The 19,532-nt window shown below is 42.8% G+C and overlaps 1 protein-coding gene across 1 annotated transcript in view; it reads right to left on the bottom strand.

Moving 5' to 3' along the window:
- The window catches only part of LOC135505738 (A-kinase anchor protein 12-like), a 66,331-nt gene extending 53,212 nt beyond the window's left edge, over positions 1-13,119 (bottom strand). Inside the window, exon 1 of the mRNA XM_064924826.1 lies at positions 12,564-13,119. Coding sequence (XP_064780898.1) covers positions 12,564-12,680 — 117 coding nt within the window. The 5' untranslated portion in view covers positions 12,681-13,119. The remainder of the gene's footprint in view (positions 1-12,563) is intronic.
- Between the last annotated feature and the right edge of the window lie 6,413 nt (positions 13,120-19,532).

Genomic DNA, 19,532 nt, shown 5'->3' on the forward strand with positions numbered 1-19,532 from the left:
TATACATGGTTTGGCTTATATTGGGCTGACCATGAGTTAGAGAGGATATATAGAAGATAAAGAGCTAAGATGGAGATCTTTGCAGGGACCTGTTTATGTGAGGAAGGAACAACTTATCACTTTGGGAGGTGACACATTATGGGGTGCTCAGTTTTCCTGGGGGAAAATGGCAATCAAATACATGGACAACACAATCTTGTGCACTTATATGCACATGAGAACGGTACCATCGCAAATGGACTGTATATGTGTTGCACATGCATTCTGACTCTTGCATACATCTCCGTTCAATGTATGCACCTCCATATATCCCTCGAGTGGTGTGGGGGCAGTGCTCTGGCAAAGTGGGTGGGGTTATATCCTGCCAGGTTGGCACTGTCCAGGGGTATCGACGGACGGGGCCACAGTGTCCCCCGACCCCCCCTGTCTCAGTCTCCAGTAATTATGCTGCAACAGTTTATGTGTCGGGGGATAGTGTCAGTCTGTTACAGTGGCTTGTGAAAGTATTCATCCCCTTGGCATTTTTCCTATTTTGTTGCATACAATATGGGCTTTGACTAGGCCATTCCAAGACATTTAAATGTTTCCCCTTAAGCAGTATGCTTAGGCTCATTGTCCTGCTGGGAGGTGAACCTCCGTCCCAGTCTAAAATCTCTGGAAGCCTGAAACAGGTTTCCCTCAAGAATTTCCTTGTGTTTAGTGCCATCCATTATTCCTTCAATTCTGACCAGTTTCCCAGTCCCTGCCGATGATGTTGCCACCACCATGCTTCACTGTGGGGATGATATTCTCGGGGTGATGAGAGGAGTTGGGTTTGCGCCATACATAGCGTTTTCCTTGAAGGCCAAACAGCTCAATTTTAGTCTCATCTGACCAGAGTACCTTCTTCCATACATTTGGGGAGTCTCCCACATGCCTTTTGGCGAACACCAAACATGTTTGCTTATAATTTTCTTGAAGCAACTGCTTTTTTTCTGGTCACTCTTCCGTAAAGCCTAGCTCTGTGGAGTGTACGGCTTAAAGTGGTCCTATGGACAGATACTCCAATCTCCGCTGTGGAGCTTAGCAGCTCCTTCAGGGTAATCTTTGGTCTCTTTGTTGCCTCTCTGGCTAATGCCCTCCTTGCCTGGTCCATAAGTTTTGGTGGGCGGCCATCTTTTGGCAGGTTTGTTGTGGTGCCATATCCTTTCCATGTTTTAATAATGGATTTAATGGTGCTCCGTGGGATGTTCAAGTATAACCCAACCCTGATCTGTACTTCTCCACAACTTTGTACCTGACCTGTTTGGAGGGCGTCTTGGTCTTCATGGTGCCGCTTGCTTGGTGGTGCCCCTTGCTTAGTTGTGTTGCAGACTCTGGGGCCATCCAGAACAGGTGTATATATTGTGACGTACAGCAGGTCAGCCACCAGGGGGAGACTCGGCGAGGCCTGGTGAAAGACGGAGTATACATCATCATACATCCTCTGCTGGACGTGCCAGGTCTCAACAGGTTCTCCGGCCAGGACTAATTGGGCTGATTGGGGATTGGTGAGTAATCAAGGGATGATTGCTAACCAGCTGTACAACTCCCATAAAGGGCAGCACACAAGGGAGGGGAGGGGGACTTGCGTATAGTTGGGTGCCGGTACCAGAGGTAGCAGGAGGGAGTTCAGTTTTTGATCCCCACAGGATATAGCAAGACCCGGAGCCCAGAAGACGGTATCCCGAAGACAGTAACACCTTTTGAAACTGAGGTAGTCCTACTCTGTGTCTGATCTGTGTAAACGTTTCGACCCAACACCCTGGTCTGCCACAATATACTGAGATCAGGTGACAGATCATGTGAAACTTAAATTGCACACAGGTGGACTTCATTTAACTAATTTTGTGACTTCTGAAGGTAATTGGTTGCACTAAATCTTAGTTAGGGGCTTCAAAGCAAATGCATATGCACGCACCCCTTTTCCATTTGTATATTTTGCAAGGCACTGTATATTGAGTATTTCTGTCTTATTTGGTGTCCTGTATAAATTTAAGTATCCTCCATCTAATTCTTTTTCTCCCTCTCTCAGAGGACTTCAGAACTACCTGGCCTGATGACTCCTTGCTGTCCCCAGTCCACCTGCTCGTGCTGCAGCTCCAGTTTCAGCTTTTCTTCCTGCGGCTATGGAACCCTGACCTGTTCCTCAGACATGCTACATGTCCCGGACCTGCTGTTTTCAACTCTCTCTCTCTCTCTCTCTACCGCACCTGTTGTCTCTCACTAAATGCCAACTGGCATTTAGTCCTGAGGTGCTGACCTTTGGCACCCTCTACAACCACTATGATTATTATTATCCTGCTGGTCATCTATGAACATTTGAACATCTTGGCCATCTTCTGTTATAATCTCCACCCAGCAGAGCCAGAAGAGAACCGGCCACTCCTCAGAGCCTGGGTCCTCTCTTTGTTTCTTCCTAGGTTCCTGCCTTTTCTAGGGAGTTTTTCCTAGCCACTGTGCTTCTACATCTGCATTGTTTGGGGTTTTAGTCTGGGTTTCTGTACAGAACTTTGACATTGGCTGATGTAAAAAGGGCTTTATAAATAAATGTGATTGACCTCCAGAAGCCTCTTCCATTCATGTTTAACTGAATTATGTAATCAGGTGAGGCTCCTATAACATGAACCTAGTCAATGAAAGGTTGAATCTAAGGCATGCATGTCCCAGTCTTCAATAGCAAACTCTCATTGTCTTTCCTTTGTGATCAAAGATCTGACAGGAATGGAGAGGTTAATGCTATATTGTTGCATCCTATCCAGTCTTTCCACCCCTCAGTTCTCATGAAGAGAAGAAGTTGGGGAACGGAGGGAGGCCTTGTGAGAGTATTGGGACCTAGCTACAGACTCCTACTTAGTCCAAAGTCTCCCATTAACCCATAGCTGCAGATGAGAGAAGAGGTACTCGATCCAACTAGCTCTCTCAGTCTCATGTCAGAATTAGACGTTCATCTATGTTTCTCAAACGTCAAATTTCAAAGTTAAGGCAATAACTCTGAAATTGTAAGGGTTAAGTTCGGGCTCCCAAGCGATGCAGTGGTCTAAGGCACTGCATCTCAGCGCTAGAGGCATCACTACAGATCCTGGTACGACTCTAGGCAGAATCACAACCGGCCGCGATTGGGTGTCTCATAGTCACAATTGGCCCAGCGCCGCCAGGTTAGGCCGTCATTGTAAATAACTATTTGTTCTTAACTTCTTGGGATATAGGGGGAGCTATTTTAATTTTTGGATGAAAAACGTTCCCATTTTAAACAAGATATTTTGTCACGAAAAGATGCTCGACTATGCATATAATTGACAGCTTTGGAAAGAAAACGCTGATGTTTCCAAAACTGCAAAGATATTGTCTGTGAGTGCCACAGAACTGATGTTACAGGCGAATCCCATTTTTTGAAACAGCCTCATGCCAATGACTCCTTATATGGCTGTGAAGCAGCTAGGAGTCAGCTTACGTTTTCCACGTTTTCCCCAAGGTGTCTGCAGCATTGTGACGTCTTTTTAGGCATTTCCATTGGAGAATGGCTGTAAGAGACCATTTTTTTCACCTTTATTTAACCAGGTAGGCTAGTTGAGAACAAGTTCTCATTTGCAACTGCGACCTGGCCAAGATAAAGAATAGCAGTGTGAACAGACAACACAGAGTTACACATGGAGTAAACAATTAACAAGTCAATAACACAGTAGAAAAAAAGGGGAGTCTATATACATTGTGTGCAAAAGGCATGAGGAGGTAGGCGAATAATTACAATTTTGCAGATTAACACTGGAGTGATAAATGATCAGATGGTCATGTACAGGTAGAGATATTGGTGTGCAAAAGAGCAGAAAAGTAAATAAATAAAAACAGTATGGGGATGAGGTACGTGAAAATGGGTGGGCTATTTACCAATAGACTATGTACATCTGCAGCGATCGGTTAGCTGCTCAGATAGCAGATGTTTGAAGTTGGTGAGGGAGATAAAAGTCTCCAACTTCAGGGATTTTTGCAATTTGTTCCAGTCACAGGCAGCAGAGTACTGGAACAAAAGGCGGCCAAATGAGGTGTTGGCTTTAGGGATGATCAGTGAGATACACCTGCTGGAGCGCGTGCTATATATAGGGCGAGTGGACGCATGGTGTCGAGTGGACGCACGTTGCGTAAAATACTGAGGTAGCCATTTTTCCAATAGTTTCTTATGAGAAACCAACTGCCTCCACGGATATATTATTGAATACATATGTTAAAAACACTTTGAGGATGGATCCTAAACAACGTTTGCCGTGTTTCTGTCGATATCATGGAGCAATTTTTTTATTTTTTATTTTGCGTTATACTTGAAGTATTTTCGGTCGATTTCTCAGCCAAGCAGGATGAACAAACATGACGTTTTTCGCCTCCAAAAATATTATTTTTGGAAAAAAGGAACATTTGCTATCGAACTGGGAGTCTCCTGAGTGAAAGCATCTGAAGTTCTTCAAAGGTAAATTATTTAATTTGGTTGCTTTTCTTGTTTTGTGAAAATGTTGCCTGCTGCCAGCACAGCCTAGCATAGCATTATGCCATGCTAAATTTACACAAATGCTTGTCTAGCATTGGCTGTAATGCATATTTTGAAAATCTGAGATGACAGCCTTTTGTTAACAACACTAAGCTTGTGTTTCAATATATTTATTTCATTTCATTTGCGATTTTCATGAATAGGAAACGTTGCGTTATGGTAATGAGCTTGAGGCTATGATTACGCTCCCGGATACGGGATTGCTCGTTGCTAGAGGTTAACTGACTTGCCTTGTTAAATAAATATAACGTTTAGGCATTAACTCCAAATAGTCAAGGTAAGGGTTAAGGTTTGGGATATGCTTAGAACAGAAAATTCAAAAAACAACTTTCTATTGCTGGATTTGAACCTGCAACTTTTGCCCATCTGCCAACCCCATCTACAATCAAAAATTGAAATCTACTTGAAGGTAACACCGCTCATTGTTGCCAGTTTCCACGTCATCTTCCAACTTGTTCAGACATGGATGGACATCGAATACTGACTTGTATCACGGGTTGGCTGGCTGCCTAGATCTCCTCATTAGACTCTTTCTTTACCTGAGTCCGTTTCACTCTCTACCCCTGCTGTCATCAGGGTCCTTTTAACCAAGGGGAACAAGAACAATCACCCGATTCATCGGTCTTTATGTCACCCTGGCAGGTCCACATTTCACTCCACCTCTTGGTCTCTCTCTCTACCTCTCTTCCCCTATCTCTCCCACTCTCTGTCTCTCATCCTTCCATCCCCCCATCCACCCAAAACACTCTCCTTCCTGGCTGTTTTGGGCTTGTGCACACTCAAGCCTGTCTCCCTCAGCCAATCCTCAATGGCTCCTAAATTTGGCTTTATGCCATCCCCTCCTCCCCCCTCCTCACCCACTCCCATCCCTCTATGCCTGCCTCGTCCTTCAGTCCTAAACAGGATAATAAGAGTCATAATGGAGCTAGACCAGCCAAAGCTCAAAATAAAAGAACGTATGGGCCTTTAAGCAATCTACTCATTACATTACCCATGTCAATGTTTATAATCACCCGCTACTGTGTTCTGCTGAGAGCAAGTGAATGGCCCTCTATTGTGAACTGCATGTAGCATGACACAGACATGTGTAAACAGTGTTTGTATGAATGCATGTACTGTATGTGCTTATGGATGGATGGTGTTCGTGTTACATACATTTCTTGATTGACACAGGTATTGTGTGTCAGGAGCCAAACAATGTATTTAGTTGTGCTGGGAATTGCCAGCAACCTCACGATACAATATTGTCACAATACTTAGGTGCCGATACGATATGTATTGCGATTCTCACGAATCGAAATGTATTGCGAGACGATACGGCGATTCTATTGCAATTTGATGGTCCAAACATATTGCTCACTATATGTCTGCTACAGAGAGATGAGAGAGCATGAGAAAATAAGTTTTTATCAGTCAGGGAAATAAAAGTACTGAAAACATGTTGGCTCATTATTTAAAAAGAAGATGGATAACAAGCTATAGGATGAAAAATAACCGAGTTTTGGTGCAAGTAGTGCCGACTAGCGGTAGTTATCACTAGCTATATTAGCTAGTAAGCTTTTTAAAAATCGATACTAGGAGTCAGATATCGATATTCTATCTTCCAAAAATAATATTGTGATAAGTAAATATAGATCCCCCCCCCCCAATTACTAGTATTTAGGATCCCGCCTATTCTCACATAACCATATATCAAAATCACGATGTTGTCATGTGACAGGTTAAAGGAAATGTGACAGGTTAAAGGACATATTCATAGCCTGTTGTACATTAAAAAGTATTAGTAAATTCATAGTATGTGAGGATCTTAAAACATCTAAGGTTAAAAAGATGCATTCAGTATTAGTTGATAGAGATTGATAACATTCATATAATTGTGTTAAAGTTCAAATCTGTCAAAGTGTACGAATTGTGAGAGTAATGTGTAAACGTTATATTGATTACTTTATTTTGTAGTGCCTAACAGTGTTAACCTGTGATCTACGAAATGCTCTTAATCTATGAGCAGGAGATCGATTGCTCTGGTCTCCACCCATATTCCTGGGGAAATCGCGGTCTTTTCTCATTGAACTAAAAGATGAATTGAGAATACAACACCGTATCACTCTCGTGATTATTTCTCCCCTGTTTTCAGGTACTTTATTGATGATAAATATAGTAATTTAAATGTTATAACTCGCTAACATGTCAAGAGTGTTTAAGGTGTGTCTTAGTAACGTCTTGAGGAAGTAAGAGTTAAGTTTGAAGAGGGTAATATTAGCCCTGCTCGGTTGAAGTGAAGAATAGCATCGTACTGAGAGTAGCTGTCATCTTATGTCGATTGTGAATGAACATGTGCGTTGTTAATAAGATATGTTGCTGTGCTATTTGTATAATGGTTTTTCTGTTGTTTTGTAATGTGTTACTTTTGTGAAATGATTACACTAAACGTTGAATTGAGAATACAACACCGTATCACTCGTGATTATTTCTCCCCTGTTTTCAGGGGCGTAACAGTCACGCCTCCTTTTGAAACAGCTAGAACGGACCGCTGGATTCCAGCAGCTACATTTTGATGGATGTTACATTTCAAGAACCCTCCTCACATGCCCATAGAAGGGGTGCGCGTATTATTCACTAATTTCCGAGTCGATGAAGGCAACAACTACTCTGCTTGAACACTCTACAACACTCTAAACTAAGCAGATGCCGTAACAGGCAGCGATACAACCAGTGCTCTCAATGTTGCAGCTGTAGAACCTTATGAGGTTCTGAGGACCCATGCCAAATCTTTTCAGTCTCCTGAGGGGGAATAGGTTTTGTCTTGCCCTCTTCACGACTGTCTTGGTGTGTTTGGACCATTCTAGTTTGTTGTAGTATGTGATGTGGACACCAAGGAACCTGAAGCTCTCAACCTGCTCCACTACAGCCCCGTCGAAGAGAATGGGGGCATGCTCGGTCCTCCTTTTCCTGTAGTCCACAATCATCTCCTCTGTCTTGATTATATTGAGGGATATTGTTACTCTGGCACCACCCGGCCAGGTCTCTGACCTCCTCCCTATAGGCTGTCTCTTTGTTGTCAGTGATCAGGCCTACCATTGTTGTGTCGTCTGCAAACTTAATGGTGGTGTTGGAGTCGTGCCTGGCTATGCAGTCATGGGTGAACAGGGAGTACAGGAGGGGACTGAGCACGCACCTCTGAGGGGCTCCAGTGTTACGGATCAGCGTGGCAGATGTGTTGTTACCTACCCTTACCACTTGGGGGCGGCCCGTCAGGTCCAGGATCCAGTGGCAGAGAGATGTGTTTAGTCCCAGGATCCTTAGCTTTGTGGTGAGCTTTGAGGGTACTATGGTCCCTGTAGTCAATGAATAGCATTCTCACGTAGGTGTTCCTTTTGTCCAGGTGGGAAAGGACAGTGTGGAGTGCAATAGAGATTGCATCATCTGTGGATGAGCTGTATCCCCATCATTCCTGAGATGGTCTGGCTTCTCATTGCCACTGGGTGACAATCCTACATTTCAATATCATAAAGATGGTATAACTATGTTATAACAGGTCATGGGGGTCTAATCAGTCAGATGGGCTGGATTATATGACATATGAGGTAAGCGAAATCTCAAACCACAAGGTAGGCTTAAAGACAACGGCAAACGTCTAAAGCTGGCTGGATTTGCATTCCGACCAAGACTCATGATGGCCCTGAGAGAGAAGGTCCTAGTCCAAATGACAAAGACTCTGCCATAAACATGCATTGAATAGGTGTGTATGCAACTCATAGCTACTTCAGGAAGGATTTGATATCCTCCAACTTAGTTGGGTAAAAATGCAAGAAGTTACTAAAATTTGAGATTGGTGAGAAAGCAAACATTTTTGAAGTAGCAAAGTAGTCAGAAGGTGAATTCACCAATTTGTAAGTCGCTCTGGATAAGAGCGTCTGCTAAATGACTTAAATGTAAATGTAAAGTAGCAAGTTGCTTGAATAGTCCTACAAAGCTGCTACAGTGGGGAACATATTATCATCTTGTCACGCCCTGGTCTATATTTATTATGTTTATCTTCATTTATTGGGTCAGGCCAGGGTGTGACATGGGTTTATTTGTGGTGTGTTTCGTCTTGGGGTTGTGTGGGGTGTATAGCATAGTCTATGGCTGCCTGAGGCGGTTCTCAATCAGAGTCAGGTGATTATCGTTGTCTCTGATTGGGAACCATATTTAGGTAGCCATATTCTTTGAGTGTTTTCGTGGGTGATTGTTCCTGTCTCTGTGTCTTCACCAGATAGGACTGTTTAGGTTTTCACGTTTCTGTTTTGTTGTTTTTGTATTGTTCGTGTTTTTTTGTTCTTCAATAAATATGTCTCAAAAGTACCACGCTGCATTTTGGTCCGCTCCTCCTTCAACAGAAGAAAGCCGTAACAGAATCACCAACCACAACAGGACCAAGCAGCATGGTAACAGGAACAGCGAAAGGAGGACTGGACATGGGAAGACGTTTTGGATGGCAAAGGTTGTTACACTTGGGAGGAGATACTAGCTGGAAGAGATCGCCTCCCATGGGAACAGGTGGAGGCACTTAGAAGAGCAGAGGCAGCCGGAGAGAGGAGCCGGCGATACGAGGGAACACGGTTGGCTAGGAAGCCCGGGAGTCAGCCCCAAATATTTCTTGGGGAGGCTCACAGGGAGTATGGCTACGCCAGGTAGGAGACCTGCGCAAACTTCCTGTGCTTACCGGGGGACTAAAGAGACCGGGCAGGCACCGTGCTATGCTGTGGAGCGCACGGTGTCTCCAGTGCGGGTGCATAGCCCGGTGTGGTACATACCAGCTCCTCGTATTGGCCGGGCTAGAGTGGGCATCGAGCCAGGTTAAGTTGGGATGGAGCAGCCAGAGCTGTCAGTTTGCATGGAGCAGCCAGAGCTGTCAGTCTGCATGGAGCAGCCAGAGCTGTCATTCTACATGGAGCAGCCAGAGCTGTCAGTCTACATGAAGCAGCCAGAGCTGTCAGTCTACATGGAGCAGCCAGAGCTGTCAGTCTACATGGAGCAGCCAGAGCTGTCAGTCTGCATGGAGCAGCCGGAGCTGCCAGTCTACATGGAGCAGCCAGAGCTGTCAGTCTGCATGGAGCAGCCGGAGCTGCCAGTCTGCATGGAGCTGTCAGTCTACAAGGAGTGGTCAGTCTGCAAGGAGCTGTCAGTCTGCAAGGAGCTGTCAGTCTGCAAGGAGCTGTCAGTCTGCATGGAGCAGCCAGAGCTGTCAGTCTGCAAGAAGCCGCCAGAGCTGTCAGTCTACATGGAGCAGCCAGAGCCGCCAGTCAGCATGGAGCAGCCAGCTCCGTCGGTCAGCCAGATTCTTCCAGATCTGCCAGTCAGCCAGAATCTTCCAGATCTGCCAGTCTCTTCCAGATCCGCCAGTCAGCCAGACTCTTCCAGATCCGCCAGTCAGCCAGACTCTTCCAGATCCGCCAGTCAGCCAGACTTTTCCAGATCCGCCAGTCAGACTTTTCCAGACAGCCAGACTTTTCCAGATCCGCCAGTCAGCCAGACTCTTCCAGATCCGCCAGTCAGCCAGACTCTTCCAGATCCGCCAGTCAGCCAGACTCTTCCAGATCTGCCAGTCAACCAGACTCTTCCAGATCTGCCAGTCAGCCAGGATCTGCCAGAACCGTCAACCAGCCAGGATCTGCCGGATCCAAATACCTGGCTGAGCTTCCTCTCAGTGCTGGGCTTCCTCTCAGTCACGAGCTTCCTCTCAATCCCGGGCTGCCCCTCAGTCCCGAGCTGCCCCTCAGTCCCGAGCTGCCCCTCAGTTCCGAGCTGCCCCTCAGTCCAGTGGGGTTCTGGGTGAGGACTACTAGGCCATGGTCGGTGGCGAAGGTGGACTATCCTAGGACGCGAGGAGGGGGGACTAAGACATTTATAGAGTGGGTTCCACGTCCCGCGCCGGAGCCGCCACCATGGACAGACACCCACCCGGACCCTCCCTATTGTTTTGATGTGCGTCCAGGAGTCCGCACCTGTCACGCCCTGGTCTATATTTATTATGTTTATCTTCATTTATTGGGTCAGGCCAGGGTGTGACATGGGTTTATTTGTGGTGTGTTTCGTCTTGGGGTTGTGTGGGGTGTATAGCATAGTCTATGGCTGCCTGAGGCGGTTCTCAATCAGTCAGGTGATTATCGTTGTCTCTGATTGGGAACCATATTTAGGTAGCCATGTTCTTTGAGTGTTTTCGTGGGTGATTGTTCCTGTCTCTGTGTCTTCACCAGATAGGACTGTTTCCGTTTTGTTGTTTTTGTATTGTTCGTGTTTTTTCGTTCTTCAATAAATATGTCTCAAAAGTACCACTCTGCATTTTGGTCCGCTCCTCTTTCAAAAGAAGAAAGCCATAAACACATCTAAAATACATGCATGCCTATTTCTCTGTTCTTGCTAAAATCACAAATCACAATACCCTCACTATTACACACCATGACATCAGAAGCAAACACAGCACACAGAAAAACAAGCTTGAGGGAATGCTTTGTTTGTGCTCTACAGCTGCATCAAAATATAAGGGAAATGGATATTTGAAAGTCTCTAATATTTACTATTAATTTGCTGTTCAGCATAGAATGGTAATATTAAAATACTCTTTGATGTAGCTGTTGACCATTAAAATACAACGAAATAAAGATCAACTTGACTTTACACCTTCTGGCTACTAAAAGGTCAAGAAATGCATTATGTGCAATGGTGCTTCAAAAACAGCAGGTGGCCAAATGTACCAAGCCATTAACTGAAGTCCTCCTAAAGCTGAATTATTCACGCATATCCTACAGAAGCATTCACACAGAGGCAATATATCCATAACCCATCTGGAGTCAGTGGGCCTATCTCCTCTTATCTTACAGTAGAACAAAAACATCACTGATGCCTATCCACAGCTCCCAGCTGCAGAGTGTATCGTGTGTGTGTGTGTGTGTGTGTGTGTGTGTGTGTGTGTGTGTGTGTGTGTGTGTGTGTGTGTGTGTGTGTGTGTGTGTGTGCGTGCGTGCGTGCGTGTTTGCGTCGGTGCGTCTGGATCTTAAGTCATTTTTCTTTTCACATGGTGCAAATTGAGACATGCCTTCCCAGCGCTGCTGAGTCTCGGGGCACTGCACTGTCCACCACAGCAGAATCCGTGTCAGTCATATGGACCTTGTTGTCAACATGGTTCATTGTTCACAATATAACACAGATGTGGCAGTTATGCACCCTACATACTAACATGGGACCAGCAAATTGTTTGATTTGACAGCTATGTATGAGCTGGGACAAGCACATTGTAATCAAAACATGGCATTATCATGTGACACAAAAAGCTAAAAGGTAATTACTGGCCAATACCTTTTTTAGGATTTTCATCATTTTATCTAGGGTATCTTTGAATATGTTTCAAAAAGTGCAGGAAACTATCTAGATGTGGAGGCTAACTATGAAGACCAAGACATGCAGCTGTCAATCAACTTGGGGAGTGCCATTGATTACAAGCTACAAAATATTGCAGCCTGTATTGTGACTGCATGTGTGTTATGAATATAAATGTTTCATAAATCTCTGTTTTATTCTTCTTCTTATCATTCTCCATCATCAGCAGCAGCAGATCCATGTTAGGCTGCTATAGGCTATTGAAACGCACACAGGGACTGTTGATGCCGTGAGCCCATGGTATTGAGCCGTAAATCGTGACCACGGCAGACCACAGTTGGCGTTTTTATTACTGCGGGAGTAGAGTTTAGTCCGCTACTACAGCCTACTACAGACAGGCTAACTGCAGCGACCACAGGCACCTCATAGCATTACTCAGCAAAAAAAAGTTGCACTGCATCGCAGCATCGTGAGTTTATAATTTCTTAAAAATATTCAACATTGATGCCCAATATTTTATACTTTGTTTTTCTATCAAAATAAACTAAAATATATTTATAAACACGGGGTGTAGGCTAAGCCTGAGGGTAGTAGATATTGACATTGTCAGCTGGAAAGTGGCCATTACTGGGTACCGTTGTTTTACCTTGGATTCGACGACGCTATCTACCTCCAAAATCGCGTTCACCGCTGATCTCAGATTCTCGGCTGAAGCATCCTCTTGGCTCTTCCCGTCCGGATGCGCTGAGGTCTGTGCTCCCATCGCGAAACCCGCACTTATTTCACCTTTTTGGCTCCTGCTCGTCCGGAAACCACGGCAAATGCGATAAAAGCAATAAGAAAAGGTAGTCAGTGATAGCAAGTATGCATCCACGCGCCTAAAATGCGTCCTAGGACCGAGACGGGGTAATCGAGCGCTCAAGTGATGAAACGTGAGAGGCAGCGAACTCTTTTAGGACCCCGCTCCTCCCCTCCCTACAACATGGCCAAGGCCAGTGTGCCATAGCAAGCGTTGCATAATCACTTAATTTGGTAGCAGCATCGTGTCACTGTGACTTTCTACCTGCTACACAGAGCGCGTTGTTTTCAGATCAAAGGGGAGGAGCATCTTTATTCTATTTTCCCTATTGTACTGTACCATATGTATTGTTTATGCCTAAATTGTCAAGTATTGGAAATAAAAAAGTATAATTTTGGATCCTATAGGCTGTGTCGATTTTGGCATGTATATCTTAACAGGCAAAAAAAAAAAACATATGGGCATGCCAGCAAAGCCACTACAAAACACAAAACTAAACAATGCATGAATTGCACTATAATGGTGACAAACACTGCCCACAAACTGTTAGGGCCTACATAAAGCTGTCCCAACAGCAGGCTCAACACCTTACCACTGCGACACCTGGCGATCAGCGGAGCCTTGTTGGAAGCGAAACAGTTCATTCAGCCTCATTTATGGCCTTTTAAAAAAACATTGCTGACATGGCTGACTTGCTTAAACAAATGTGGTTTCTACTGACAATTGAGATGTAGAAACTATGGCATAAGGGGATGACAAGCGGATAAGAGGCCATCCATAATTTCAATTAAGACAATGAGCAATCGAGGATGAACGTAGTCAATAAAACTATTTGTTCAGCACTTTTGAAATGTACAGCGACAGAATTCAGAACATGGTCCATTCTTACAGTGTTCTCCCTGTACACAAAGTCAGAACGGTAGGATAAATAAAGACTGCATATAAGCAGACAATGAAAGCACTTACAATATTCAATGATTACATTTCTCAAAAACAGGTTGTGGGCTACATGTGCACCATCAAGTCAGAACAGTAGGCGAAATTAAGAGGTGAAAATAGACCAAATTAATAAAGTGAGGCACATGGGCTGCACAACATACACTTAGTATTACTTTCTTAGCTACAGTATACATATCCCCTTGGCATATGACATCATTTATGCAGCAGCATACAACACATTTTTGGACTCACCTTGTTGTGCTGTGCTCACTTGAACAGGAAGGTGGCGTGGCGGCCATACGTAGGCAAACTTTGCCATCAAAGTCTGGCATTCTTTGGATTTATGGTGCTTTCAATACGATGACATCAGTGATCTTCAGGGCGTAGATCTAGAAAGAGGCCCGAGTTCCGAATTTACAATTCCGAGTTGGATGAAAGTTCCAAACTGTCACGCCTGCTCCCGCTCCCCCTCTCTTACGCTCGAAGGTGCCAGGCCGCCCATCATTACGCAAAACTGTCACCATAATTACGTGTATCAGCGCTTCATTGGACTCACCTGGACTCCATTACTTTATTGATTGCCTCCCCTGTGTCAGCATTAATGTTATGTTTCCCTTGTCCAGAAGCTGTCCGGGTTTTGTTTCATGTCTGTTATTTATTAAATATTCACTCCCTGTGCTTGCTTCGCATCTCCCAGCGTCTGTCCATACACAAACGTATTTTCCCAGTCGTAGCTAATTTTTTCCCTAGCTCCCAGTAGTCTTGAACTCACTAAAGTCTGCAGTTCCGAGTTAACGATTTTGCAGTTACGAGTTAACAGTTTTGAGCGCTGAACAAATCATGCTTCATTGATTCCTTGGCCAATGTTGAATATTTATCATTTTAAAATAGTTAAAGACAGCCTTAATCTTAGACTTGGGACCACACAACCACTCCACTGAATAGCAGGCTAATGGTTGCTTTGCAATGCTTGCAGTTAGCCACACTGATTCCTTCCAAATCATTCATTGTTAGAATTTGCGATTTCCAACTTGTTGTGTAATGTTTATGTCCAATGGACGATGAGCACCGATACATTTTATCCATAATTTCTCTTCATTAATACTCTTCATATACAAGGATTAAAAAGGATTTGCCAGGAGATTGTCGACTTCATTCATGATTATGATTGCTAGCTAAGATTTTGAAAGTATGATGTTGACATGATCAGTCCAATCAAAGCTACTGTAGATATAATGTGATTTGACGTAATGTTATCTGTGGCCACTGACCTTGACCCTTTTTGGATGGGCACTTCTAATGTAACTCTATGGCAGCACTCAAGGAGCTTGAATGTTCTAGCTCTACCCTTAGACGTGATTAGGTGATTTAGTGTCCCCATGAGTGATAGAACACTGAGCCAATCACGGCGCAACTCAATATTTTCTGCTGGCTTGCCCCACCACCACAGAAAACACTGAGTTAGGCTGAAACACCTGCATTTTGTAGCTGCTTTACTGAAGAAAATTACATTCTTAACTCATATATATATATATATATATACACACATATTATTTACATTGTTTGCAAACTGATATGTGACATGTATTCATGCCTAAATAAAATGCAAAACAGGAAAGCCCCACCTGCCCTGAATGAAAGGTTGCCACTGCCTATAGGATTCTCGCAGTCCTAAAGTATTTTGTGTCACCTGTATCAGAATCCAAATGGTATCATATTTGACAACTTTCTCCCCCGATTGGAAATCAAAAGTAATTATATTGTTCCATATATGATAGGATTTTGTATCACCTATATCAGAATCCTATAGGACTACTTTTGTTCCTACTGGAAATCGAAGTAATTCGATTGAATCTTATGGTTATCAATACAAAACATACACATATAAACGTCAACATATTTAAACACGCACAACATCAACCTTGCCCAGACCCACCTGCTCACACCCCCATCTCCAGCGCCCCAATCTGTATCAGTTTACCTGTAAGAAAGCATGTCCCTTTAAGAGTTACTGATGACATCACAGCTAGCACGAGCTTGCAGTGTTAATTAGCCTAACTCCCAAGGTCAGCTTCAGAGAATCTCTGGTTTTCTAACGTTATTATTCTAGAAATGTTTTTTCTTGTTTGTTATTGCTAAATATACAGTGCATTCGGAGAGCATTCAGACCCCTTTACGTTTTCCACATTTTGTTATGTTACAGCCTTATTCGGAAATGGATTAAATAAAATAAAATGTCCTCATCAATCTACACACAATAGCCCATAATGACAAAGCAAAAACAGGTTTTTAGAAATGTTTGCAAATGTATTAAAAATTAAAAACAGACCCTTTGCTATGAGACTCGAAATTGAGCTCAGGTGCATCCTGTTTCCATTGATCATCCTTGATGTTTCTGCAACTTGATTGGAGTCCACCTGTAGGAAATTCAATTGATTGGACATGATTTAGAAAGGCACACTCCTGTATTTATAAGGTTCCACATTTGACTGTGCATGTCAGAGCAAAAACCAAGCCATGAGGTCAAAGGAAATGTCCATAGAGCGCCGAAACAGGAATGTGTCGAGGCACAGATCTGGGGAAGGGTACCAAAACATTTCTGCAGCATTGAAGGTCCCCAAGAACACAGTGGACTCCATCATTCTTAAATGGAAGAAGTTTGAAACCACCAAGACTCTTCCTAGAACTGGCAATCAGGGGAGAAGAGCCTTGGTCAGGTAGGTGACCAAGAATATGATGGGCATTCTGACAGAGCTCCAGAGTTCCTCTGTGGAGATGGGAGAACCTTCCAGAAGGAAAACAATCTCTGCAGCACTGCACCAATCCAGCCTTTATAGTAGAGTGGACCGACTGAAGCCACTCCTCAGTAAAGGGCACATGACAGCCCGCTTAGAGTTAACTGTATGTATGTATGTATGTATGTATGTATGTATGTATGTATGTATGTATGTATGTATGTATGTATGTATGTATGTATGTATGTATGTATGTATGTATGTATGTATGTATGTATGTATGTATGTATGTATGTATGTATGTATGTATGTATGTATGTATGTATGTATGTATGTATGTATGTATGTTTACCATCAATGTATGTATGTATGTATGTATGTTTACCATCAATGTATGTATGTATGTATGTATGTTTACCATCAATGTATGTATGTATGTATGTATGTATGTTTACCCCAAAAATATATGGGGGATTGGAAATACAGACAATTACATTGATGGAAGCAACAATCTTCCCACAATATTAAAGCTTATCCACCCCTGATTGTTTTTCTTCTCAAATTCAAAAACATTCAATGATTTCAAGGACCCGTGGGAACCCTGTGCAAGTTACCAGGCTGTGTGAGAAGTTTCTCTCTTACGCAACATATCCATATGAGGAAATATCTGATTAAGAGGAACAATTTGGCAAAGTCACAATGTACAGCATTCATGTTTACTGTTAACATGTGATGCATAAACTCTCTTACACACACACACACACACACACACACACAAATGTATTTTCAACCTGGATAAGAGCGTCTGCTAAATGACTTAAATGTAATGTAAATGTAAATCATAAATGTGCTTGTGTGTGTGTGTGTGTGTGTGTGTGTTTGTCCATCAAGATGTGGTTACGTTGTACGGGTTTGAGTAGCAGCGTTCATTGCGGGTTTGGCAGCTTGCCATACAGTAAGATTTTGTTTGGAATTTCAGAATTTGTGAATTACAGGCCTCCTCAGCAAGTAACACCAAGTTTGCAAATACCCTGGTAGATTGACTGATAACCTGGTTACAGTTTGAAGCTTTTTTTTAGTTGGCAGATTGATGAAAGCCCATCAATATTAAGGTCACTCTCTGTGTATATCTCTCTGTTGATATCACATACATTATCATTTCACAAATATTATCCAGACTGACTGTTAACACTTGGTGGTCTATAGCAACTCTCCACAAGAAAGGGCTTCAGGTGAGGCAGGTGAACCTGTAGCCATATTACTTAATGAGGATAGGGGAGACGCTAGTGTCTCAACTGGCCAATTTCCAGGGGAAATGCAGTGCGCCAGATTCAAATAAAATGCTATAAAATTCAAACTTTTTTTATTTGAATCTGGAAAAAAAATTAATCTGAACAGTTAGTCCTCTGGGTTTTGCCTGCTACATAAGTTCTGTTATACTCACAGACATGATTCAAACAGTTTAGAAACGTCAGAGTGTTTTCTATCCAAATCTATGAATAATATGCATATCTTATATTCTTGGCATGAGTAGCAGGAAGTTGAAATTGGGCACGCTATTTATCCAAAAGTGAAAATTCTGCCCCCTAGCTTTAAGAGGTTTTTAAACAGTATTTAAATTTAGATCCGCTTTACAGGAATGTGGCTCTGAATATAGACCCTAACACCACCCCTGTTGGCATTTCTGTCTTTTCGGTTCGATGTTATAACCATGTATTGCTACTACTGTATCATCAAAGTTATTGTCTAAGTGAATTTCAGAGATAGTCAGAATATGAATGTTCTGTTACAAGTTATTTATTACAAGCAAGTTATTAACTTCATGGACCTTGTTTCTTAGGCTACATATGTTAATATGGGCTATTTTTTAGCACTTTCTGGGTTGCTTGATTGTTTTTTATGCTTTACTGGGAAGCTTATCAGAAGTAGATGTGCTCATGTTATTTATATATTAGCGCAGGGTGAGCTGCACACGGTGATCTTCCTACTATGGCACACCGCCGCAGTGCTAACAGTATAACTCTGGTTCAACGGCTGATGATTACTGCATATAATAGCTGTAGGATCAAAAGAGGTATTCAGGGCAATTAGGGGGACATAATTGAAGTTACTTCCATTGTGTCTGCTAATGCCCCTAGGATCACGTACATTTGATGCAGCACTATGACGACTCATTGTCACAATGGTAGGGATTAACTGAGCTTGTCTTGGGTCATTGATTCAACGCAGCCTTGATTTGGATGGACGCCGTCATTTCTGTAGAGTATCTACTGTTTCCAGGTGTCAAAGTTATCTATAAAAGTGATTCCAATAAAACATGTTATTGTATATTACTGCCTTTATGTTGCTGGAACCCAGAAAGAATGGGGATACTTAATAAATACAAAGGTTTTATCAAATAATTTTTGTAAAAAAATATGTTATATCTAAAGGGGTCCTAAAATTCAAAATCAAAAATGTAAATGATCCTTGGTATAACCATCTTAAAACAATTCCCTATGTTAGCATAGTAGAACCACCCCCCGGCTTCACCTCTTAAATGGATGAGGCCCTTTGTTTACTTCCCCAGAGTCAGATGATCTAAGGGATCCTATTTTTATGTATCTGTGTCCAGTATGAAGGAAGTTAAAGGTAGATGTGTGAGCCAATGCTAACTAGCATTAGTGCAATGACTGGAAGTCTATGGGTATCTGCTTGCAGGGTAGGGGGAACCCTATTCTAAGAGTATGTATTAAGTTGTTTGAGAGAAGGTTTAAATCCCAATCAAGCCATTCAATGTGACTACATCTGTTGTTGAAGTACAGTAAATCAATACAGCTACAGTACTCAAGCAGTAGTCAAGCTGCTAATGCTGAAAGTCTTTTTTCCAGAAGGTCTGATAATAGCATAAATCCTGCCACCATACATTATTACTGTGCATTATAACTATTTGAAATCGCTTAAAACAACATGACTGTCAATGGCAGCCTAAAGTTATTGATTTTCAAAATGTTTCCAGCTCTTTAACAGTTTAAGCTACAGACACTAGATCAACTGTAAAAAGGTCTTACAATTACATAATGATTTAAAAGTGCCTCCATTTGCATGAAAGGAATACTTTTACCAAAGTACATAACTTCCACATTATGTATTTTCTGAATAG

The sequence above is a fragment of the Oncorhynchus masou genome, chromosome 19 (genome assembly GCF_036934945.1).
Source record: "Oncorhynchus masou masou isolate Uvic2021 chromosome 19, UVic_Omas_1.1, whole genome shotgun sequence".
Classification (NCBI taxonomy): Eukaryota; Metazoa; Chordata; class Actinopteri; order Salmoniformes; family Salmonidae; genus Oncorhynchus; species Oncorhynchus masou.